The sequence below is a fragment of the Ailuropoda melanoleuca genome, chromosome 16, assembly GCF_002007445.2.
Source record: "Ailuropoda melanoleuca isolate Jingjing chromosome 16, ASM200744v2, whole genome shotgun sequence".
NCBI lineage: Eukaryota > Metazoa > Chordata > Mammalia > Carnivora > Ursidae > Ailuropoda > Ailuropoda melanoleuca.
Window position 1 is genome coordinate 34,318,547 of NC_048233.1, and position 26,760 is coordinate 34,345,306.

Sequence of the window (26,760 nt, forward strand, 5' to 3'; positions counted from 1 at the left end):
TAAGGTCAAACTGGAGAGTTGTCTATAGAAGTATATTCTAGAGCCCTATGCTCACCCTGTCATGGAGGAGGCTATTAGCTACTTTATGAACACAAGTAAAGTATGCTTCCTGATTTACCTGTGACATGAAGTTGAGAGAACTTATTTTAAGATTTTTTTTTTATTTGTTTGACAGAGAGAAACAGCCAGCTAGCGAGGGAACACAAGCAGGGGGAGTGGGAGAGGGAGAAGCAGGCTTCCAGCAGAGGAGTCTGATGTGGGGCTCGATCCAAGAACGCTGGGATCACGCCCTGAGCAGAGGGCAAACGCTTAATGACTGCGCTACCCAGGCGTCCCCGAGAGAACTTATTTTAAAGTCACATATGAGATTTAAATAAAAACTTGAAACTAAGAAAAAAAAGTCAGCCATGAGAATTAAAAAGTAAATGAATTGAGGATAGAATAAAAATAAATATACTAGAAATCAAACTTCTATACCATGGCTTAAAAATATTCTCTACTGCTAAGGATAAATAAAATGATTAATGACAGTATCACATACAGGTTTATACTGATGTAAGATCAGTATAAGAAAAACTGGGTGACTACTAAAAACAAATTTGATGCAATATTGAATATATTGGGTGCAACCAAGGGTTGCAATATTCTTTACAGCTAGAGAATTTTGCTAACAAATGAAATTCTAAATGTCACATTTTGAGAATAATAACAAAGAAGATTGGATGGTTAGAGTTAACATAGATATATTTAACCGGGAACACAGAAGAACAGCTGTCTTCAAATATTTGTCCTGTGGAAGATGAATTTAATACATTCTTACTTCAGTGTGCAGAATGAGAATTACAGGTGAATCTTTCATACATATCGGTTTCAGCTCAAAAGCAAGAACAACCATATAGTTTTCCTGAAAAGAAGTGGGCTATGTTGTGTTTTGGCATGTTTTCCAATTTTAGAAAAATTTGCTAGACATGGAAACTATGCATACTTCAATTGCGAAAACTGAATTTATGCTTTGTGTAGGATATGGAAATTGAAATTCTCTCCCAATTTTAAAGATGGGATACTAAAAAAAAAGAAAAGAAAGAAAGAAAAGAAAAAGAAAAAGAAAACACTACGGTGTTTTTCAAGTATTTTAAGAATCACAATTTAACTGTTTAGATATGTATTTAATGGGTTGACTTAAAAAAATTCAATTGTTTGCTCAAATGAAAAAATGCAATTTTTTTTTTTTTAAAGAGAGAGCAAGCTTGGGGGTGGGGAGAGGGGGAGAGAGAATCTTAAGAAGATTCCATGCTCAGCATGAAGCCTGACATGGGGCTCAATCTCACAATACTGAGATTATGACCAAAGTCCAAATCAAGAATCAGATGCTCAACTGAGCCACCCTGAGGCTCTGAGAAAATGCAAATTTCTGCATACCTGGATTATGGGGGCATCTCTGGCAGAAGAATAGGTCATTCCTTAGTTCTTAAGAATTATCAAATAAATCTCATAGTTTTATATATTGCCCCTCTTTTATTAACATCAGTTACCTGAATGAAATCCTGAAGTTATTACCAGACTTCAAAATTTTAGTTTCTGAGAAAATAGCCTTCCAAAAAAAATCTGCCTTTTTTTAATAACCACAAGCTAAAATTTTTCCAACTAATTTCTCTTTTAAAAAGATCTCTAGGATTTTCCTAAGCATTAAAAAATATGTAAAAAACATTTCCCAATGTGTGAGATTTACTCACAAGTTTTCTCCATGTTTTGACTTACAAACTATAAAATATTCTCATAATTCGAGCGACAAATTTGAAGACAATACTGAATTTCATAAAATGCAAAAAAATCTCCAAAGTTCTCAATATAAACCCTAATCTTAAATAACCTACTCTACCATATCTAAATAAAGGGATTATCTTAACATAACAAAATTGGATATTAGGATGATTTTCATGTAGAAATTATGTGGCAGCAAAAGTAGCTAGACTTTCTACCAAAATATACCCACACATTAGATGTTGAGGAATTAGAATTCTAAACTTAAGAAGAGAAAGCAGATTTATGTTTACTGAACAAGTAAATGCCATGTAGAAAAAAAAAACATGAGAAAATATATACAAAGATCTTTTAAATATGCAATCTGTTTTATATGAATGAGATAGAGTTGAATTTTGTTTTACAAAAATAACACAGAAAGGACATCTTCATATAATAGAGCTCTTTCTTCAAAATTTTTGTTGTTGTTCTGATACTATGGGGTGCCCTGTGGATCAACAGAGATAAGAGCCTCCTTCCAGTTTCATCTAAAATTCAGATCTTGCCAATTTCAACAAAGAAATGCTGGCATGGAGAAAGGAGCCCACATGAGCTACTGTTTTTGAGCCTGGTCCCTAACACTGAAGAATGCTCAGGACTGAGGAAGGAGCCATGCCTGATTAACTTCCATACGACTAGATGTGTAAGTCCTCCAAAAGCCCAGATGGAAGAATGGGGACTCTCTCTGGTGGCAGAATAGGGAGTCATTTTTTTATTAATGTGGCATTTTTATAATGTGACTTTTATTCTTTCATTCTCCTAAAAATATAGTACATTACCATTTACAGAGCATAATTTGCATTTTAATTCTTACACTATATCTAATGGTATCCCCAACAGAATGTTTAATTATTAATCATAGAAAATACTTTCTATGGGTTTATGATAGACAAAATCTACTATAGAAAAAAACTTCCATAAGTATATGTTTATACCTTGAAAAAAATTACAAGCTAGTAAGAGAAATTATTCTGCTGTGGGCAAGCCTTCTTCTGAAAATTTAATGACTGCGCCAAAGTTATTTTCCACAGAAATCTAACTGCTTGATACAATATTTCCATTATTTATATTTTGGAAGTAGTTTATAGTGCTTGCTATTAAATAAGATCCCATAAAAATGAACATTTGTCTCAAAAATAAATTATGACAATCATCTCTACTTCTTGTGATGAGTACTGGGTGTTAGTAGGTGATGAATCACTAAGTTCTACACCTGAAACTAATATTACATTGTATACTAACTGGAATTTAAATAAAAATTTGGAAAGGAAAAAATAAAAACATTTATAGCCAAGAAACAAAAGGCATTTATATATGGCCAACTTTTTAGCCTTCTGTAAAATTCTTACATGTGACTCAAAGGTTTTTATCTGATATTTTTAATTTATAATTCTCAAAGGCTTTTTCATATTTAGTTTACATAATTACTAGTTACTGTTAATAAAATGCATTTATATTTCAAATCTTCATATGAAGAGCCAATTAAAATCAATTATTTGTCTTAAGATAATTTCAATTTGCTTCAATATTATTTAATTTTTTCATTGCTTTTTCTTATACTTGGTTCTTTCATACTCAGTCATTAAAATCTTTTCCAGATAATAATAGCAGTCCATCTGTCAGTATATTGAACAGCAAGTTGTAAGATATATAAAATGTATGCTTTAAAAACAATAAAACAAATATCCACCTTCCAAGTCAAGACACAGGATATTATGCCCAAAACCTTCCATGTCCCTCTCACAATGGCACTCTTCCCCCCTTTTTCAGGGACCACTGCAACCCCTAATTTTTATTAATTATATCCTTCCTTTTCTACATAGTTTTAAAATTATGTTGTATCTGTAAGGTTTCAAACTGGAAAGGAAAACCACTATGAATATTATGAAATATGAGTTATATGAGTTAGTCCTTACACAACTATAGGAGGAGATGAGGAAGAAGTCCAAAACGGATCAGAAAAAATAACCATGCCTGGTGGTATTATCAGGTCAGAGCTGGCAGGATGGTGGTCATGTCCAGCTACTAGAGTGGAAGTACAAAGAGGTTTGGTGGAATATTCAAGGGAAGGTTATTGGCTCTTGGGACTGTTGCCTCGTATGGAATATGCACGTACGTTTATATTTTTAAAAAATATGTAATATCTCATCTCCTGATCCATTCCTATTGTTCTCCCCCATACCAAGTGCTTTGTAAATATCACTAACACACAGTAACTGCTATGTAAATATCTTCTGAATAAGTTAGACATTCATGAAGATTATTAATTTAAGTCTGATAATATCAAGTATTGACAAAGATGTGAAACAACTGGAATTCTCAACCACCCTCAGAAAACAGGTATCTACTAAGCCCAAACCTATGCATACACTGATCTGCATACATATGCTCGCCAAAAAACACACGGGAGGAATGTTCCTAACAGCATTATTTGTAAGTCTCAAAGTTAAAACAATCCCAAATGCTTATCAACTGGACAATAACCATCTAAATCATATTTGCTTATTCATAAGTTGTACAATTGTATATTCCTACTAGACCACAATGACAATCTACAATTACAACATGAATCTCACAGATGTAATATTGTGACTCTCAAATTATCTAAGTTCGATTTATATAAAGTTCAAAGGCAGGCATATTTGAGGTCTGAATAGGGGTTACCCTTGTGGGGGAATAGTGACTACAGTAGGGTACACAGGGGAATTTCTAGGGTGCCGATATCCTTGGTTTGGGTGCTGACTACATAGGTGTGTTCACTTTGGAAAATTCACTGAACTGTACCTTTGATTTGAAATTTTGCTGGATATATTTCCATAAAAGTTTACTTAAAAAAAAAAAAACACCAGTCCAAATTGATTTCTCTTATACTACAGTATAACTTGCTTCAGTAGATCTTGTTTCAGATTGTTCAGTGTGTTATCAGCCTCAGATACTATTTGGGTTTTTAGCTCCTTGAAGAAAAATAATTACTGGATAAGTCATAATAAGCAAAATACATCAAGCCTCTATGTAATAGGCCCTATTGCCAACCACCTTACCTACATTCCATTTAACACTAAAAAATGTCCTCCTTAGGGAGTCACTGTTTTTATCCCGAGAAAACAAAATCTTAGAAATATTAATTTGCCAAAACTCTCTCCATGAACTCAAACCTAGGCATTCTGCTACCACAATGTTTACCCCTAACCACAAGATCTAGGATAAACTTAATATGTATATCACAGCAGGCTTAGGAATAATGATCTCTCTCCAAATTCTTCTGGTAAATGAAAGTTTACACTTTTCTTGTTGAAATTAAGATTATATTCCCTTATGTGAGACTAATGTAAAACCAGTTTATGCACCATCCATCTGTAGTTTGTAATCCTAGTACTCCAGATTAACTTCTTGACTCATTGCCCAAACTCAATTGATCTCAAAAGCTTCCATCATGACTTTTCTCAACTTTACTCTCTTAACAATAAAGCTCTTGATAGGATGTTCTCCTGTATATCTTTTCCTTCCATCTCCAAATGCCATCTTATCTTTTGACCAAAAATAGTCCATCAATACCTCTCCTGGCTGCTTCTACTCCACAATTTGTGTTATAACTATAAATATGTGAATAACTGAATGGTCCCTAAATCATCACCCTTAAGAAGAGCCCCCTCTTGAACTCCCCATCTTTAGTCTGTCATTTTCAATGTGTTTGTTTTATGAGAATTACCTAATCATCTTCCTAAAACACAACTTTCACATCCACTCCAAAAAATTTAATGGTTAATATATATTCAGAATTTTTAAATTTTAAAAAATCTTTTAAGCATGATCCTTATTAATCCTCCTTGATATGGCCCCAAGTCATAACTTTTTCAAGTTATTTAAATTTCAGTTAACATACAGAGTAATATTAATTTCAGGTGTAGAATTCAGTGATTCAACACTAGAACACCTGGTGCTCATCACTTAGGACACTAAGTGTCCTCCTTAATTCCCATCACCTATTTAACCCACTCCCCACCCACCTCCCCTCTAGTAACCATCAGTTTGTTTTCTATAGTTAAGAGTCTGTTTCTTGGTTTTCCTCTTTCTCCCTCCAACCCCCGTGTTCATTTGTTTTCTTAAATTCCCCGAGTGAAATCATACGGTATTTGTCTTTCTCTGACTGTCCAAGTCATATTTCTAAACTTACGCTCACCCCGTTTCTCTCACAAACCCATCTGGCCTCTGGTTTTGCTAGGGAATGGTCTTCCACCCCAAGTTCTCTCCACCAAGGCCAATACATTCTCCTCCACAAATCCTTCCAAGTTCCTGCAACTGAAAGCATACTTTCTGACTGCCCATGCCATGTTTCTGCCTTGTTACTTGTGTGTATATTTAATTTCCCCTGAACTGTGAGTCCTTTGAGAGGAACACGTCATTCTTCAGTTTTCTACAATTCCTAGCCCAGTGCCTGATATAGATAGGCTGTTAATGATCTCAAATGGATCGATGATTTTTTTTTTTTTTTTTTGGCAGTTCAGTGGCCACCATCACCTTCATAGTTACTTTCAAAGTCTGAGTTTCCCCGGGGTCACAACTGCAAAATATCAAAAGTCCAGGAAATCAAAAGTAGTTCAGAACTGTCTTAGAGGACCACTTTGGAACTCAGTTAGCTGGTAAATAATTTATGTGGTTTACCAAAAACTTTGCAATATTTCATTTAATTCTCACAAGGATATGTATATCATGATGTATGAGACTTAATACAAAGGTCATATTACATTTTGATGTGATAAAGTACCTTCCTAAACATATCCTACTAGATTTAGGATTGAGGCAAATTGGTGCAGGAATTTAAGAATCTTTTAAGAACAATTTTTTCTCAACTTTATTCTCCTGACAACCAGGAAGCAGATGGTACCTATGAAGATAAATTAGGTAATTCCAATCTCAACTGTAGTTTGAGGTTTTAGACAGGTTACTAAACTGTTATGCCTCATAGAAAACTATGAAGATCTAAGTCACAGTCTCTAAAAAGTCTCTCTCAGAGGTGGCAAGGTGATTCAATGGAGTACCAACAAAATTTCTTAAAAGAATTTTATATGTGTTTATCTAAAATAAGCCTTACCATATGGGTTTATATACTAACCTGACATATAACATACTTACGGTATCCTGACGGAGATCATTACTCTGCCATTTCACTTTATGTACCAACTGCTATTCATACATGCCCACTTATATGTATAGATTCAATACTCTAATGAGTGACAAACTTTTAGTTTAAGGCTCAGAGTTTTGCTGGTTGTGCTCAAATTATCAAAAAGGCTCATAAAGATGAACTGCTAATTTTTCCATTACAAAAAGAGGCGTGCTCCAAATTTGATTTTTTTCTATAATGAGTAATACCTAATACTTTAAGAAATAGACCCATAATTTGTCCTTTAGAGGATACACTTAAGAGTGGATGAGACAGCAATGGTTTTTGGAAACTACTTCTTCTGAACATTTTTAAACATTTGGAAGTGTTTCTAGTATTATGTGATTTTGTTAAATATATCAACTATCAAAACTTTGAAATGTGTATTTTTAAAGTTTTGAAGCAAAAATTTTGATCTTTCAAAGTTTCATTGAGTTTTAACACTTTGTTAAAACATATATAAAGCTGTACACCAAAAAAAACCAATCTGATTAAAAATGGGCAGAACTGAATAGACATTTTTCCAAAGATGACACACACAGATGACCAAAAGGCACAAAAAACTATGTTTGCTATCACTAATCATCAGGGAAATGCAAATAAAAATCACAAGAAGAGATCACCTTACATTTAGCAAAACGACCAGTATCAAGAAGACAAGTAGTAAGTGTTGGCAAGGATATGGAGAAAAAGGAACTCTCCTGCACTGATGGTGGGAATGTAAACTGATGTAGCCACTGTGGAAAACAGTATAGAGGGTCCTCAAAAAATTAAAGAAAACTACCATATGATATGGTTATTCCACCACTGATTTTTACTCCCCCCCCAAAATGAAAACACTAATTTGAAAGGCTATATGCACTATCTTGGTTGTGGAATTATTTATAATAACCAATATATAGAAGCAAACTAAGTGTCCTTGATAGATGAATGGATAAGGAGGTGGTATATATACACAATGGAATATTAGTCATAAAAAGGATGAGATCTTGCCGTTTGTGACAACATGGAGGGACCCAGAGGGTATCATGCTAAGTGAAATAAGTCAAGGACAAATAGGATTTCACTTATATGTGGAAACTTAAAAGCAACACTAAAACAGAAACAGACCTGTAAATATAGAGGACAAACTGGTGGTTGCCTGTGGAGGGAGGGGCAAAATGGGTGAACGGAAGTGGGTACAGGCTTCCAGTTATGGAATGAATAAGTCACAGGAATGATAAGTACAGAGTAGGGAACAAAGTCAATAGCATTATGATAGCATTATATGGTGACAAATGGTAGCTACACTAGTGGCGAGCATAGCATGGTGTATAGAGTTGTAGAATCATGTTGTACACCTGAAATTAATGTAACATTGTGTGTCAACTCTACAGCAACAAAGAAAATTACAAACCTGAAAATATATAATTTATTCTAGTAATTTTCAAGAACTGAATGACATCATGGAAAATGGAAATTTGTCACAGAAGTTTCCATAATTTTTTTTTGCATTATTGGCAACTGGATTTAAAAATCAGTTACTAACCTCCAACAGGAACACCCAGTGATTAAGTTTTCTATATGGAGGTATGTATTTTCATGTGGTAATTTTTTCAGCTATGGAAGCTACAGAAATGACAAATTGGGATAAACCAGATTTTTAAACTGCTTTGACAGTGTTGAACCAAGATTTTCAAAACTAATGAAACACTATCCTTTTTTTTTTACAGTTTTTTTATATTTTTACTTTTTTATAAGAATTTTTTATTGTGTATGCTAGTCACCATACAGTATATCTTTACCATCCTACCTTTTTAAAGTGCTTAGTTAAGTGCACTCCTTAGTCCCCATCATCCCACTACTTTTTAAAAATGAGATTACTACCACAGTTCAATAAATTATTCATTAAAAAATATTTCTTATTCTAATTCATGTTTGTATGTTTCATAAATCACTTATATATTAGCTTGTAATGTCTAAATATAAAAAGGCGACATGATCAAAACATGTTACAGAGAAAGGTTATCTATGATCAAAAGATTAGAAATCAACTACCTAGAAAATGTCAAAGAGACTCTTTATAAGATTAATACCAAAGTCTTTGTTGTTCCTGTGATTATATAGGAACTAAAATGGTTTTCTTCCTAGTGACAGAAAAATTAGGGTATCTAAATGAATATTAACAATGCTGTATGTCCTAATCAGGGTCATCATCGAGCACAGAGATACTGCAGAATACTGAGAATATGTGGTTCTAAAACATCTAAAAATCTATTTCCAGAGATTCTTAAACATTCTCAGGCAGTATGTCTGGGAAAAGAGAATTACCATAGAAACTTGTCCATTTTAATATAGATGTATGAAGAAAAACATGGCATATAGCCATTTCATGTTGAGTTGTTTTAGACTTAACATTCTAACTTCATTCAATAGAACACACAAGTCTCTTTTATGATCTCATCAGTATATTATCTACTTAAAATTTTCTTAGGTTTTACATTTCAAAACTGCAAGGCCCATTGGTGTCTCCAAAATTATTTTCATACCATCCTATATCTTGGTCCATGTTCTTTTTGGTGAGATGTGAAATCCACCTACATAAAGGAGGAAAATGCTGCAATTATGCAAAACACTATTCTAGCACAGGGACTTAGGACACCACTCACCTCTTGCCAGGTTATAAAGGAATAGATTCGACTAGTTTAGGCTTTCTAGAAAAATCTACTGGCAGAATTATTGTGTTGTTAAGTACCATCCTCATTACTAATTCCTGGATAATAACAACCTATTAAGGTCTTAGTATTATGAGTCCTCAACATACAGTTGCTGAAATCAGAAAGGAATCCCATTCTGCATTCTGATCTACTTAGTACATTCATCACTTAACTGGTAACTTCTTGTACACGGGGATTGTGCCTGATTTGTCCAGTGCACAATGCCTAACTTGTAGGGGATGCTCATCTTTGGGAGAAGTCAATGAATGTACTGTAGAAAGAGTAACAAATAAATGGAAACATTAGTTCAATACTTACTAATAAGGTACGGGAAACTATGATAAATGAGGAATAAAATAGATTTCAAGCATTTACCATGGATATGTAGAACTTTTCCAAATTTAAGAAAACAACTTATTACTATAAATAGTTTTACTGAGTTCTACACTCCACAAAGAATTGACAGTTTCTTGAAACCATTTCCCACACATTACCTCTCCCCTGACTGCTCCTGGCCTTATGGAGCAACAGAGGCAGTAACAAGTTTCTTCCTGAGTGCATTTCGTCCTCAGTGAGAGCTACACTGGAAGAAGCCTCCCAACCTGAGTTCAGACCTTCAATGTTCTTCTGTTACACAAAACGGTGAAGGTGACAAGCTGCAGATTTACTGGGTGTGTGCTGCTACCACATGCTCATTGCTAAAAGTTTTTCTGTTTGTTGTATTCCATCATATCGTATTAGAGGTTTAGTATAGCGCCTGTGTATACACATTTTAAAAAATAAACACTTTGGGGGAAAGCACTAGAATCTAGAAGATTCGAGTATCAAGCTTTCATTTTTTAAAATGAATTTTCTCATTTGTGGAAGAAAAAAAACAATCCTTAATGGAAAAAAATATGCCCTTTAGTTCTCTGGTATCATCATTCACCCCAGAACACAATGGAATACACATTTTCTTACCAAACAAGATTGCATTCTAGGTAGAGAATAAAAGCACTCAGGAAAAATGAATCAGCTAAATGAGACTTACTGAGAAAATAGAGAAATTATTATAAATTTACTTAAAGAGCATTTGCTAGAACAGTTTGATTTTTATGTAATGTTCCTTAGTATACATGAGAAGAGAAGAGAAAAATAAAACTTTTACTCACCTTTTAAAGACTATCTGGGTCATGAGCTTTTACCTTACCAATAAGTAAGTTTACATCATAGATTTTTATTGTTTATAAGATATAAATTTTCTAGTATTTAAAATTGATAGCTAAACAATAGATCTTATGTTTTTAAACACCAATGTTAGTTTCTAATGGATTTAAAATATAACAATATCTTAAATACTCAAATTACGAAAACGTACACTATTCAGCAAATAAATGTTTAATAAGAAATTAATAGTTTGTTAATTTAAGAAAAACAGCACCAAGAGAAAGGAGGCATTCATTATAATACAGGATCTGTTCAGGGACTTAAAACATTTTAGGTATTGATCCAAGTAGTAAAAATACAACATACATATGAATTATGCAAAGCACAAAGCCACAACACAGGTCATTAACAAAGGTTAAAATACAGTCATTTCACATTGACTAATCACAAAAATACAGTCATTAAATTAACAGACATAGGTTAAGGTTTGTTTCCTTAATCATGCTTATAAATTATTACAATACAAGATTTTCCACAAGATGGAGAAAATTTAAATGTATATTTACAACTTTCTTCCTAGTTACATTTTAATGATTTAACACTTATAATCCTGCTTTAAAATGAAATGTTTGAGATTTCCTGTTATTCATATATGTATATGTATACATATACACACACGCTTGTAATTTTCTAACCTAGTGAGTAGGAGCTGCTGAAATTAAAGTTACCCTTGAAAAAATATTAATCTGATATGTTAATAAGAGGTATTCTGAAGTCTGGCTAATATGTAGCAACACAAAGAGGTAAAAGGTTATATCTAGTTTTAACAACAACAAAAGAAACTTCAGATCCCTTAAACCCTTTTAATATAAAAGGCTAATTTAAGGAATAAAATTCTTCATATAATAAAAGAAATCCAGGCACTTTAAGATATATGTACTTTATACCTATAAAAAGTGAATAAATAAGTTTGCAAAAACTCTGATATAAACATTGTGATTTTTAAAATTTCACCTTCAATTTATGAAAAAAAAGAAAGATATTACAGTTCCTCACTAGTGCAAAGACTGAATTAGTCAATGAGCTCCTTTAGCAATAGGCGTGTAGTAAACAATGAAGAATGTGTACTTTTGTGTTACTATTTTGCAACTGTGGTTATTTTCTTGGTTATTGGTTTTTGTGAGGTTGAAAAAGTTATCTATGCAGAGAACTTTACCGAACATTCAGGTTTTTTTCACTTATAATATCATTTACACACAAAGAGCATGACATGAATATATTGAACTAGAATACTAGATCCCTTCCAACACCACATATAAACATTGTGTGACAGTGCACACCTCAAACTTACACATGACATACCAAGTATATCTCAAAACTGGAAAAAAAATTGTCTAATACCCTAGTGAATAGGTAGAGAAGGTTGATAAACCTTGTAAGAGGTTTTAAAATATTAATCGAAAACATCTAAAATTGACCCCAAATGAATATTGGTAATTCTAATAGTCTATAACTTTAAGTACATTTTATGCTAAATTTAAAAAGCCTCATGATGTTTATTAGGTAGAACAGGGGTCAGCAAACTTTTCCCAGAAAGGCCAAATATAGTAAATATTTCAGGCTTTCTGGGCCAGTCTCTATTTCAATAATTGTAGTACCAAAAGCAGCCATAGATAATACCAAAAAAAAAAAAAAAATGGGGAGGGTGGGNAAAATGTGGATGGCTGTGTTCCAATGAAACTTATTTACAAAAATAGGTAATAGGCCAGATTTGGTCCATGGGCCATAGTCTGCTGACCCCTGAAATAGGAAATATGATTGAAACAATTTTAGGTATTTTGATACCTAGCACAAATGTTTACTGCTTTATGAATTAATGAATTGATGAATGAGTAGGAAAATAAAACTTTTGTGCTCGGAAACAAATGCCATTACAATTTAATCTTCTAATTAAGTGGTCAGGAGCCTGCTTTCCTAATTAGGATAAAACTCCAAGAAAGCAATCCATAGTCTTATTAAGAACTGGTCTTGCAAACGAAAGCCAAAAAAAAATGAAAGACAATGTAACAGATCTAGTAAAGAGAAAGTGAATTTTTGGTGAAAGATAGCTAACAAAAGGCTTTTTATAGTTGAGTTCCTACATTATTTCAAATCTCTCCAAATAGACTAGAAACTCCATAGGAGTAAGAGATGGGTCTTTTTTTTTTTTTTCCTCTCTGTAGCACAGTGCCTAGGATATAGATATAGGTCAATATTTTATTAAGTAAATATGTGAATGCTTTCCTTGGCAAAATATGTTTTTGTTAGTTCCAACAAAGTGATGCACCAATTTAAGATCCTCCTATAAAGTTACAATTTCCTTGTGTTTTCTATCAGTCACACTGACTACAAAGAAGCATTTCAGCCTGAACTAGAACTTGACTTATTCATCAAATAGCATGAGTTTGAAATTTAGGTTTACATCACAATGTAAGGCTTTGACGTGGGAAAAGCAAACCAAGTGCAGGCATCCGGTTGGTTATAAAGCCAGAGTGATAATTATTTTCCAAATAAAGAACTGTATAACTTTATAAATTATAAATAAATACACTTATCTGTTTCTCACCTGGAAAAAGTGTACTTGGTTGTTTAGGATTTAAAATATCAAAAGTGACCAAAATGCTAATTTCAACATATTTATATATTAATTATTCTTCAAAGCCTGGATATTTGAAATATACTAAATAAATCAGTCATGAACAAATCTAAAGAATTTTGTCTATGGCTCCAAAAAAAATAAATTAAAACATCCCCAAAACACAGTAACTCCACACAGTGAAGAAATATTCATATAAATTACTATATAAATATTTTTCCATGATGTAACAAACTGTAAACAATTCACTTTAAATTTCTCTATCTTTTAATATTTTCACATTTCCAAACAAAATACTACGTTTAACAATGATAAAAAAAAAAAAGTTTTAAAGAATGTTATTTGCTTTTGGATCAGTTACCAGACATTGACAGACAAAAGCCACATACAGTTACACACTTAAACAAGACACAGCCTTAATTTGCCATTGTAACAAGCACAATGTTAACATTATATACAAATGTATATGGTCAAACATTTACAATTAGAGGACAAGCCAAAGATGTACTGGAGGAAAATATTTCCATTAGAATAGTGCTATGGTTCAAATTACTTATAAAAAATAAATACATGTAAAACTATTATATATATTATAGTACTTGAAATTGAATGGATTCTTCTTTCAAACTATCAAATTTAATACCACAAGCCAAGATGGCCAGTAATCTGCTTAAAATTAAAATCAGAAGATACAGCATGTACCATAATTGATAAACAAGCAATTAAAGTAAAGGGGGCACAGTAAAACAAAACAAAACAGACAAAAATAAGAATACTATCGTACCGATTTCCATGGTCCCCGATGCCATGTCACATCATCAGGGCAAGCATGCACATGACATTGTACCACACTAGCTGGCTTGTTTAAGATTTCACAGTTTTGCTCTTGTGACATTTGGCCATTGGGAAATTGACATATTACGAATCTTGACTTTATTCCTCCTCCACATGTTTGTGTACACTAAAAATAAGAAAATTCAAAACTATGTGGTTTTAAAGACAATATTATATTTCTTTATTCAATGTTTAATACATAAGTATTAATGCTAGAATTTTCTTCCTGGGTAAAAAAAAAAAGTTTTAGTTCTATAATTAAAAAAAAAAAAAAAACCTAGACAAACTTTTGAGAATTAGTACCATAAAATGTTTCAGTAAGATATCAACAATCTGTAGGATAGACAAACCTGATTTACTTAAGTAATAAGTATTAACTAATGTAGGATAGCCTATCAATAGATTACTGGGTAACGATGAAAGCTAGTAAGATAGACCTAAATTTATAAAGAGGGAAAGATGTTCAGTATGTGTCACATGAAAGCAGCAGGTGGCAAAGCAGCCTATGTAATATGAATCTAATTGTGGAATCCACATAAGACTAAAGTCTGGAAGCAAATGTATCAAAAGTTAAAAATCCTTATCTCTTCATAATTTTTCTTTTTTTTTTTTTTAAAGATTTTATTTATTTATTTGACAGAGAGAGAGAGACAGCCAGCAAGAGAGGGAACACAAGCAGGGGGAGTGGGAGAGGAAGAAGCAGGCTCATAGCAGAGGGGCCTGATGTGGGGCTTGATCCCATAACGCCGGGATCACGCCCTGAGCCAAAGGCAGACGCTTAACCGCTGTGCCACCCAGGCGCCCCTCTTCATAATTTTTCTTATCATTTCAATTTTTACAATGAGCGTGTCTAAACTCAGGAGTAAAAATGCCATTTTCATTTCGGAAATTGTAAAAGAACATTTTTAAAATGTACTTGGTATTTATTAGCACCTGGTCAGAAGTGGTCAGAAGTGTAAAATATATACTAAAGATCATTAGACAAAAACATTTGACTAATTAGTTGATTCTGTTCATCCAAAGCCAATATAAATCTTTCTTATTCTTTCTCATACATAATATAGGTGAGAACTACTTTAAAATTCATGAGAACTACTTTAAAAATTATCTTCATATCCCCAGTGTCTAGAAGAATGCCAGGACAGGAAGTGCTCGATAACTGACAACTGTCTGCTTAGAAAATCCACCACATGAATGGCTCGGTAATAGGATATCAGCATGGCTATATATTAATCTAATTTTCTATCTTTATATCAATCAAATCTAAGAAAACAGTAATATACTAATTTTAGAGAGGCATTAGTGGTTCACACACATACTGGTTAGCATATTAGACTCTGTTAAAAAAAAAATCTGGAGTATTTCCTATCACATAGGAGTGATTTATACCAAGACGGTCTATCAAAAGAACAAGATTTTCCTAAACATAAAACCTTTCTGTGTAGTATTGTGACGTAAGATTATCCCACAGTAACGGTGTGAAGTACTTAACTTTCAGTCTTCAGAGATTCACCATCTCCACACATTTAGAAAACAATATGACTTACTTCTCCCCAGCTTCCATAGCTCCACCGCGGACAGGGACCGGAGTCGCAGTGCTTGGCCTCTGGGGGCCTGGAGGCTGCATCACAGTAACTGGCACTCTGTCCGTCTTCATCCTGGCAGACCACAACTCTGTGCTGAACACCTCCAGCACAGCTGCTGGAGCACTGACGAGGATAAAACACACACTGTGAATGCCACATCATGAAGTTACACAGTGGAAAAAAAAAAAAAAATCAGTGTCTGGACTCAGACTCAAAATCCCCCTCACCAGCATAATCTGAGTCGAGAAAAATCTGCCAAAAACACGAGTGTATTAGAATGTGTTGAATAGTAAAATTTGCAAGGGCCAGTTCAGCCCTGTCCTAAGTGTTAAGTAGAAAGGAAGTAAAAAAAATAAAAATTAAAAATGAAGTCACTTAACTTTGATATTGTGTTTCTGTCTCAACTTTCATGTAAAATAAAAGCTACAATTGTACCTTTTATAGTTTCATGGTTTTACACCCACTTACTGCACTATTACAATAATTTCTAGGTTTTTTTTTTATAAACATTTACAGTCTTAACCTCTTAAAAAATTATTTTGTTTTTGTTCTAATGGACTCTAATCAGATTGTTTTTAAGTGCATTCCTCTGTAATCATAATATCACATTAGTGTATAGTTCAATTAGAACTCTGGGGACTTGTCAACTGCATCAAAAATCACTTAATCCTTTTAAGATTTAAACTATTGATCTTCAGATAAATTTAGCATTAAAAGTATTTGATGTCATTACACACATATCTGTTAAAAGGCTATAATATAACAAAGTTACAGAATTAATATAACTCAATAAAGACAACTTACTGATCCCCATGGTCCTGTTCTCCATTGGTTTCCTTTGATTGACGGATGGACCCCCTGATTTTGATTATCTTCTGGTTTGTGAGTTAATGGAAAATTCCTGCCTGGAAAATGGCTGGGCTGCTCAGAGGAACTTGGAAAGTGACTGTACATGGGTGGGCAGGCTGCCAGGTTACATTCTTGTTCTATCAAAGGGCGAACTGCAGGGTCACAGTAATTCTCATTAATTGGCTGATGGTAGTTGATGCATAAAACTTGTCGTGTTGTTTTTCCATGGCCACAGGAAGCTGAACACTGATCACAAATTTCGCCAACATTTAAAATTTAATAAATTACATTATTATACTAAATATGAATTATATTTAAACTTTTCATTTTGTTTATTTTTTCTCATAAAAATACTTACAGGTGACCAATTCCCAGTTTGCCACTCCCCACAAGGGTTAAAACAAACAGATATTTCAGCAGGTCGGGGTAAATGGGCACAGTAGGATTCATCGGCTATTCCATCGTAAGCATCACGACAGCTTACATAGCGGGCTTGATTACCTCGCCCACAAGACACAGAGCACTTTAAAAAGAAAAAAGAAAAAAAAAAAAAGATTATACCAAAGTGTTATACAGTACCTCTCTCTGGTAGCTTTTGCTCAAATTTCTAAGACATGAATTTTCTTGAAAAAAAATTTTAAATGGTATCACTTGGTTTCACTTCTGAGTCAAATAAAGACAGGGCAATGAATACCCCACTCAGTTTAGATTATATATTTGCAATGAGAATAAGATACTACTCAACTTCTTGGAATACTGATTATCATTTGCTAAAAAGATACAGAAAACATTTTATGAGACGATCTTATTTTAAATAACTTCAAACATCTAACAGGGTTGATATAATCCCATAATTAGAATATTCAGAGAATACCTGAAGCTTACTAATATAGCTTCTATATAAGATTAAAGCAAAGCATATACTCCAAATAAAGGCTGATAAAAAGCCTAATTTTATGTCTGCTCCTTATAACCACCTGTGAGATAAATATTATCATCCTCATTTCGTAGATGAGAAAACAGACCTAGAAAACTTCAATTTCTTGCCCAGAGACACAGAGCTCTGGGTAAGAGCAGGCTAGAGCAGCATTTAGCCATTAAATTATCTATTTCTGAATGCTACACCACTTCTACTCCATTGAGCTACCTGAGAATAAACACATAATTTTAATTTGGCTAACCTGAAGCAACCATTTTATTGATGTATAAAAGCCTCCATAATACAAACACTGTTTTTTTTTAAGATTTTATTTATTTAGGAGAGAGAGCACTGGCGGGGGGGGGGGGGGGGGGAGAGGGAGAGGCCCAAGCCGACTCCCCGTTGAGTTGGGAGCCTGATGCAGGGCTCAATCCCAGGACCCTGAGATCATGACCTGAGCTGAAGTCAGATACCTAACCAACTGAGCCACCCAGGGCCCCCCAAACACTGTAATTCTTAAAGGAATTCACTTACTGGGGTCCAAGAACCATGTCGCCACTGGGCTATCTTTCCTATGGGAACAGCTGGCAATGAAGTGGCCCCAATTTTAGGGATAACTGGGCAAGGTATGACTATACAGTCCTGTTCAAAAGAAAAATGCATCTCAAAACATCAATGAATTAATCACTCTGATTTATATTACATTCTATACTTCATTTCTTCCACATGGCTAATTCAAGAATAGCTGCATAATTACTAATTCATAATATAAAAGTTTTAATTGTTCAAAAGTACAAAGTACAGTCACGGGCTACAAGTGGATAGTACAAATCTGAATCCTAAGGTTTGGCTCATTCTATCTGATGGTTGAAAAGAAAAAGAGCAATAGTCCTTCAAAAATACCACTGAGCTGAAATACCTTGCAGTGCACATAGAACACTACCCTCAGAGGGTACAACACACAGAATTCACAACAGATACTATCCTTCTGCAGTGCGAAGAATGAAAATACCTAAGTTACATGAGTGAGCCAATGGCAGATAAAAAGTAAAAAAATTAATTAAGCTATAAAGCCAAAGCTGGCAACACTTTAAAAAAGATAAATTCTCCAACACACACGTGCACAAACATGTTTTTCAAGGGATATTAGTAGGAAAAATATGAAATAAGTTTAACACATTAATCCTCCTGTAACAAATCTGTTTATCATCCATGAAGAGGTGTCCTTTACCTGCCTGTCACTTGGGCGGCTGGCTCCATGGCACACTCTGTCATCTAACACTGCACTGAGTAGCTCATTGACACATTTAACAGCACGCACCTGATACCCACGTCCACATGTGGCCGTGCACTGGAAGAATATAAGGACGTGTTAAACACCGCTATTCAAAAATTGTAGGAGCTTACTTTTCTTAATACAGTTAATATACTTTCAGATCTTTTTATTAGTCCTTCACATCAGATTCTATATAAAATTAGCAAATGTTATCAATACACATTTATTCCAATGTAGACAGATAATATTGAAATTAAAATGAACAAGCGTTATCGTATCTTTAAAAAGTTACGTAAAAATGTCAATAGAGTCTTGATATTTTGGGGGCAGAGTTAATATAATTAGGAGGATACATTTTCAAAAGCTACCTGGTGTATGTATGTCTTTTAACATGCTAAATAAATGTCAAAGATTTGAAGAAGGAAGAGCATAAAGTTAAATGGAAGATGAGACAAGGTTTCCATCCACAGTGGCAACCTCCATGGGTTAACAGACTGTCCAACTTCATCCAGCCTGACCACTGCTCATCCTGAAAATTCCTAGCTGCCTGTTTGGCAAAACTTCTAAACAATGCCTACGCTAAATGCAGTAAAGCTAATTCAGACACAGAAGTTGAAAATATTTATAGTTTAAACAAAGCTGAAGAATAAATTTGCAGCATTTTGGTTAACAAGTGAGTTCAAAAGCAAAGCTGAATTATTTACCACAGCTGAACTATTTACCACTGATAAAATTGTGTAGATAAGAGTTTACATATCAAGGATATTTTTCCAAAAAACCAACCCCAATTTAGCTGCATCCATTAAGAGAATGAACACACCACAATGTTGGTGCTATTCTATAAAGATGAATTAAATCAGGAAAACCATTCTCATACTCACAGAACCCCACGGTCCTACTTGCCAGGAAGCACATGTATGAAGCTCACACGGTCTCAGAGATTCAGGTTTGGTACTTGGATTACAGAGACCATCACTCAAGTGATCTTCATTCAGCTGACACCACACTTGCCGCTGTTTTGTTCCTTTTCCACATGTAACAAGACACTGAAAGAACACAACTGATCATTATTTTCAATATTAGTCAACATAAATGCCTAAGAAAATGACACAATGATCAAGTCACACATTAAAATGCACACGAAAGACCATTCCTAACATTTTCCCTTCAGTCCTCCAGAGATATTCACCAGGTAAAATCAGCCACTTGCTGCCCAAATCCCAGTGCAACATCCATTTGTCCTAGAAACAAAGGTATAAAACTAACCTTAAGTATATATCTAAAGCTACTGTAGACACTGGGACTTTATGAAAATGGTTAGTGATTAAACACCAATCAATGTTATTGTTAGCCAGATAGTATAAATAATTTAAGAACAAACCATTAATTTGTTATTGCCTAGATAATAGTTATTTACAAAGCAAGGACAGATTATTTTTCACTTCTTTAAAGCCTTAAATTGCAAAGCTTTCCTACAAAATATTATAACATTTCTTAGCCTCATCTGTTCAATGTTACCTCACTCCACTCACTAGTAGCCCAACTGGGACAGGAAAATTCATTGCAATTCTCGGTTGTCACTCGGGGAAGCTCTTGGCATTCTCTGTCAGCAAGATGGTGACCAAAGTTATTTATACAGTAAGATTCTCGAGACCTTTCCCCTCCTCCACAACTCCTGGAACACTGATTTAAAGGACAAAAACAAAAACCAGTGGTGATAAATGAAAAAAATTAGATTTTAACAAAAATACACTTCAGAGTAACAAATATTTTTTAAAAAGGGGGGGGCCAAATTTTCTTAAGCATTACTGGTTATTCATACCTGGGACCATTCTGAATAATGCCACCTTGTTAAGACACAGTCACCATGGCAGGGCTCTCGTGTGGGAGGTTTAAGTTGGTCACCACAGTAGCGGTCATCTACAGGAACAGTCTGTCCTTTATGAATGGAATACTTCATGCAGTGGACATCCAAGGACCTATATCCTCGACCACAATGGGATGAACATTCACTTTTGCCAATGATATGCCACCTAGAAAAAAGGATGCTATCACATTTAGGGATGCCAGTTAATGCAATTTTAAAAAATGGATTCAGAGAAATTCATGCATACGATTCAGTTTTGAAAATTCTGTTAGAACTGATCGACAAGCCACCTGAAAATACTTGATATATCATTGGATGAAAAATTCTGACATAAGCCCAAACTTTCATTTTTTTTTTAAAGATTTTATTTATTTGACAGAGATAGAGACAGCCAGCAAGAGAGGGAACACAAGCAGGGGGAGTGGGAGAGGAAGAAGCAGGCTCACAGCAGAGGAGCCTGACGTGGGGCTCGATCCCATAACGCCGGGATCACACCCTGAGCCGAAGGCGGACGCTTAACCGCTGTGCCACCCAGGCGCCCCAGCCAAACTTTCATTTCTATAGATGAGAAAATGAGGCCCAGAGATGTGTGTTCACATGATACAAATGCTTGACTTCCGTTAGAAATCATTCTCCCCCCCAAAATAAAATCTAACTTGCTCTCCAAATATATAAAAACGGAGGTGGTCTGGTTAAAGCTGGAGATAGGCAGCATTCTACCTAGTGACTTCACTCTGGTATTTGGTGGTGCCTTTGGAGGTAGGTCCAAGGAACCCCACGCTTTCCCAAAAGGCTTTGAAAACAACCGGGTTACATCAAGATTACCTAATTACTTAGTGGCAGATTTAAGACCGAATATATCTGACTCACAATCAGGTAGTATCTCTATGCAACCACATTCAAGTATTTCACAATCAGGAAATATCTGGGAATCCGACTGCACCAATAAGACCAAGACTTCAACAGTTGGCACGCTAGGTTTTTGTAAAGCCTATCACATTTTCTCATTCTTGTAATCTATTTTTAGATATGTTTTCAGAGAAAACATTTTTTTTTCTGCAAGTAAAAATCTTCTAGTTTTTGCCAAATTATCCCAAGTATAGTCTAGCAATCTATCAAACAATAGGAGTGCAACAGTATAACAGAGCATAGAATTCACAGAGTTTGTTTCAATTCCCAATAGCATCTGGAGGATTTCACTGTGCTTCACTCCATGGCAATAAGTGGATGAGACTTACTCAAGCAGCTCTTCCATTAAGTCTTCAAACAACATAAATATATAAAAATGATCTTCCTTGCTGAATGAGAGGTTCTGGCCATCCCTGAATGTTAATGGTCACTCACTAGAACGGGTTGTTCTGAGCTTGGCTCTAAGACCAATTACCGCACCCTGCCCCCACAACCCCCACCAAAAGACAGGTAATTTAAAAGTGGATATTTCCCTCTCCATAATCTAGATGTTTCTTGATGTTTAATGGACAAAAATTGATAAGATCAAGAAACTAATCTACTGATTCTTTAACCCTCAAACTTTTAAAGTTCATTGGTTCATAAGTTCACAGGGAATTACACAACATTCCACACTCTACAAAATTTATTGTTTCAGATCTTTAAACCATGGATTTTAAGATTAGAGTTTACCCATATATTTTACAAATTTGTATCCATTTCCTACATAAAATTTTGAGACCTATGTACTGGTATTCATCAAATACTATGAACAAACATTCAAATCAGTTCCCAAGTTTCACAATAGATTAGTGAGCCTGAAATTTTATACTAGCAGGGACACAGGACAGACATTAATTACACGTCCATCTGAGCAGGCTCTGTACTAGATGCTTTCCATCTTATCTCACTTATTGATTTTAACCTGGTTACATTATACATAACTGTTTACATCATACGTTTTTCTTTTACCTTAGTTCACAGTCTGTATTGCACCTTTCGGTCACAAACAATGGAAGTGGTAAGTGGTCGCATCTTTGATCAGACACTACCATGTGATCACTCTTCCGGATGCAGGTAATTTTTCTTCTGCGAAGACCTTCGCCAAAGTCAAAAAGAAAGTCCTTTTTAAGCAGATGTTCTAGAATTATTTACTTCTGCTAATAGCTGAAAGGATTCAGCTAAGAAAGCAAAAAAATTCCAACACAGGATACAGGGTAGATGAGGGTATTAATATAGTCAGGAATGACTTTCTGGAGTAAGCAAGCTGAATCCTGAAAGATTGAGGAGTTTGCTTAGTAAAGAGACAAAAGGAGGGTGGGCCAGATATGGAATAGAAAGAAATTCATTAGAGCTGGCTGGAGCAGTTAGTGGAGAACTGAGTCGTCAGCGTTGGCACTGATGCTATGTACTACATTATTTATTCCCTATTTGCTTCCTTTTTCCTCATTAGAGAATTGCATATCTCTACTTACTACAATGTTACTATAATTTCCCATGAGAGGAATATACTTCCCAGTTCACTGACTGGGCTTATGCCAACCAACTGCAAAAGGATGTGACTCTTTCCATTTCTAAAAAGGTCTAGGGGCGCCTGGGTGGCACAGCGGTTAAGCGTCTGCCTTCGGCTCAGGGCGTGATCCCGGCGTTGTGGGATCGAGCCCCACATCGGGCTTCTCCGCTATGAGCCTGCTTCTTCCTCTCCCACTCCCCCTGCTTGTGTTCCCTCTCTTGCTGGCTGTCTCTATCTCTGTCGAATAAATAAAATCTTTAAAAAATAAAAAATAAAAAAAATAAAAAGCTCTAAAAGCCACTATATACTTCTGCCCAGCTCACTTTCCCTTTCCCCTCTCTCGAAAACAGCCTTTCCCAGATGGGGTTGATCTTTCAGCCTGGAATCATGAATGGAAAAGATACAGACTTTAAAAAGATCGTTGGTTGTCAGGTTTGAGGTGGCATAGAGGGAGGGATTTTTAGGGCAGTGAAAGTATTCTGCATGATACTGTAATAGTAGATACGTGCAATTAAACATTTGTCAAAACCCATAAGATGTATAACACAAAGAGTGAACCCTAATGTAAACTATGGACTGTAGTTAATAATGCATCAAGTATAACAAATGTGCCTAATTCAAGATGTTAAAAGGGCAATGGGAGGGGGGAGGTGAAAGAGGAACGTGTGAATTTTCTGTACCTTCTGCTCAATTTTTCTATAAACCCAAAACTGCTCAAAAAATATAGTTTTGTTTTGTTTTGTTTTTAAATGACACGGATGCAGATACCAAGCTGAGAAGAGTCATAGTCAATTAGCAGCTAAAACTTAGTGGGACCAAGAAATAAACCTTTGTCTTTCAAAGCCATTGAGATTTGCTGGTTGGTTGTATGCAACATAAGCACAGTGAAAGCAAAACTAAGTAATTATAATGGGCCAGCGTAGACAAAACTTTACACTTTCTGCAATAAGGAGACAGGACAAAATTTAAGCAGTCAGTGACATGATCAAGTTTCTGTTTCGTCAAAGTTCAACTGTATACTTTGTTAGCTAAACATGAACATGCATGTTTATCTTTGCTCCTTCCTAAATACCATCTGAAAAAAACCATAAGGAATTCTGAAAAGGAATAAACCTAAAAGAACAAAAAGAATAAAAAAAGGAAACACAGTAGGTGAGAAAAGGAAATATTGAATATGAAAAGTGGATGGAAATAACTAACACAGCCAAGGAAGCTGAAACTTAAGCCTGTGGAGGAAACAAGTGAATAATAAACCATTCAGTCCATAGAATCCAAGAAAATCCCAGGGTTGAAAACACCAGGTTCTGCTGAAGAGGTGAATGTGTGAAGGGTAGGCTGGATAATGGACTGAAAAGTATTTATGAAGCATAGTTAGACTCCTACCCTTCTAGTCAATAGAAATAAAATGTGAGCCACGTATGTAATTTCACATTTTCTAGTGGTCATGTTAATAAAGTAAACACAGGTAAAATATTTAATATTAATATGTTTAACCTCAAGTATCTAAAATATCATTTTTACATATCAATATAAAAATTGATTTTTTTTTCCATACTGAGTTCTCAAAATCTACTGTGCATTTCACACTTACACCACATTTCAATGGGCTAGCTACATTTGGCTAGTGGCTACCATATTGGACGGCAAAGCTCTAGAGAAACTGAACTTGAAGGCATAGACGTAGCTCGGGGAAGCAGGGGAAGCACTGTTCTAAAAATAGGGGAATTAAGAAAAAGTCTCCATACTGAATGATGAGAACAAGGCCTACTGGACTCTGTTTCTATTTCCCTCTGGCCCCAAGCTTTTATGGTTCCCAAGTCTCCCTGCTGACCATTAGAAGATGAGAAGATTCTGCTCTTGAGAGGCTCTTTACCCCCCACAAAAGATCAACTGACAATGACATGTGGGCTTCTCCTCCAATGACACATGAAAGGGCCATTGAGTGATCCAATTACTCTATAATGAGGTCCTACTTGACTTGTCTGACCAACATGGAACTTTCAATCAGTGTTTTAGTCTTAAACGTGAAAAAATTAGCTGAGGATCAGCAGATATTTCAGGAAATCCACTAACACACACGAGACCAAATAAACAAAAACAAAATAAAACTAAAAGGAAACAGATTATGTCAGAAGAAAATTTAAAGACTGATTAATACTGTCAGAGACACATATCAAACATCTATGAAACAAAAGCAAGACGTTAATGTAAATTCAGAAAAGTAATAATGCAAATAGTGATTAGTCCGGGAAGTTGAATATCTAAAATAAACAAATTTCAGAAAGATGTAAGAGAAAATTCAACATGAGGAAATTACCAAAGAAATCACACAGTAAAATTTCTCAAGTCAAAGAATCTGTTTCCAAATGTGAATGGCATCCTAATGACCTAGTTAAATAGATGAAAGACACACCAACATCAAGGCAAATCGTCCTGAAATTTCATACCACTAGAATTAAAGAGAGGAGCCACAAAACTTCTACAATGGAAAGTGTCACACAGAAACACAGGAAACCAGAAAACAAGATTTTCAACCCTCTAAAGTGTAATAATCTAACTTAGAATTTATTCCAAACTACTGATCAAATGTGAGAATAGAATAATGCCATTTTTGGATATGAAAGGTCTCAAAAAACTACCTCTCTTTCTCAGGAATATCCTGAGGGGTATATTCCACCAGTGGGGGAAGTAGAAAGAGGAATTCATGGGATTGAGGAAACAGGGAATCCAACACAGAAGAGAATCCCCAGAACAATAATGAAAGGGAAGTTCAGGATGACAGCCTTGTAAAAGGACTAAAAGCAAAAAACCAAATTAGAGCAAGAGAAAAGGGGGCCGTATTACCAGTAGACTGATTAAAAAGTAAAAGAAAATTGAAACTGATAGATAATGCACTCGAAAATATTAAGATAAAATTTATAGCTCTCAAAATTTGGGGAACTCATGGGGCACCTGCGTGGCTTAGCCGGGTAAGTGTTTGCCTTTGGCTCAGGTCATGATGCCAGGGTCCTGGGATAGAGCCCCACGTGGGCTCCCTACTCAGCAGGGAGCCTGCTTCCCCCTCTCCCTCCCTGTTTTTATTCTCTGTTGTTACCTCTCTCAAATAAATAAATAAAATCTTAAAACAGCGACAACAAAGTTTGGGAACTTGTTACATTCAGTACACAGAATAACAAAACTGAGGGAATTTCATTTTTTATTTTTTTAGAGAGTGCACGTGCACACACACAGGGTGGGGGAGGGGCAGAGGGAAAGAGAGAATCTTAAACCGGCTCCATGCTCACAGCGGAGCCTGATGAGGGGCTCGATCTCAGGACCCATGAGATCATGATCTGCACTGAAATCGAGATTGGGATGCTCAACCAACTGAGCCACCCAGGTGCCCCTGAGAGAATTTCCTTCTAGAGAAACTAAAAAGTGATGCACAAAGAGGGAATATAATCATAGTATACTCTGTGGCAACTGAACGAATAGTTTTTTCCCCTCCAGCCCAGAATTGTTGAAGAGATCTCCTTCTGGCTCAGACA

At 35.0% G+C, this 26,760-nt stretch overlaps 1 protein-coding gene across 5 annotated transcripts in view; it reads right to left on the bottom strand.

Moving 5' to 3' along the window:
- Positions 1-26,760, bottom strand: part of ADAMTS20 (ADAM metallopeptidase with thrombospondin type 1 motif 20) — a 175,399-nt gene that overhangs the window by 54,988 nt on the left and 93,651 nt on the right. For all 5 annotated transcript variants that reach the window (XM_034645966.1, XM_034645963.1, XM_034645965.1 and 2 more), the window contains 10 exons: positions 22,693-22,819; positions 20,728-20,938; positions 20,424-20,588; positions 19,787-19,951; positions 18,861-18,980; positions 18,164-18,271; positions 17,069-17,233; positions 16,666-16,956; positions 15,823-15,984; positions 14,226-14,402 (listed from right to left, as the gene is read on the bottom strand). In XM_034645966.1, coding sequence (XP_034501857.1) covers positions 14,226-14,402; positions 15,823-15,984; positions 16,666-16,956; positions 17,069-17,233; positions 18,164-18,271; positions 18,861-18,980; positions 19,787-19,951; positions 20,424-20,588; positions 20,728-20,938; positions 22,693-22,819 — 1,691 coding nt within the window. The remainder of the gene's footprint in view (positions 1-14,225; positions 14,403-15,822; positions 15,985-16,665; positions 16,957-17,068; positions 17,234-18,163; positions 18,272-18,860; positions 18,981-19,786; positions 19,952-20,423; positions 20,589-20,727; positions 20,939-22,692; positions 22,820-26,760) is intronic.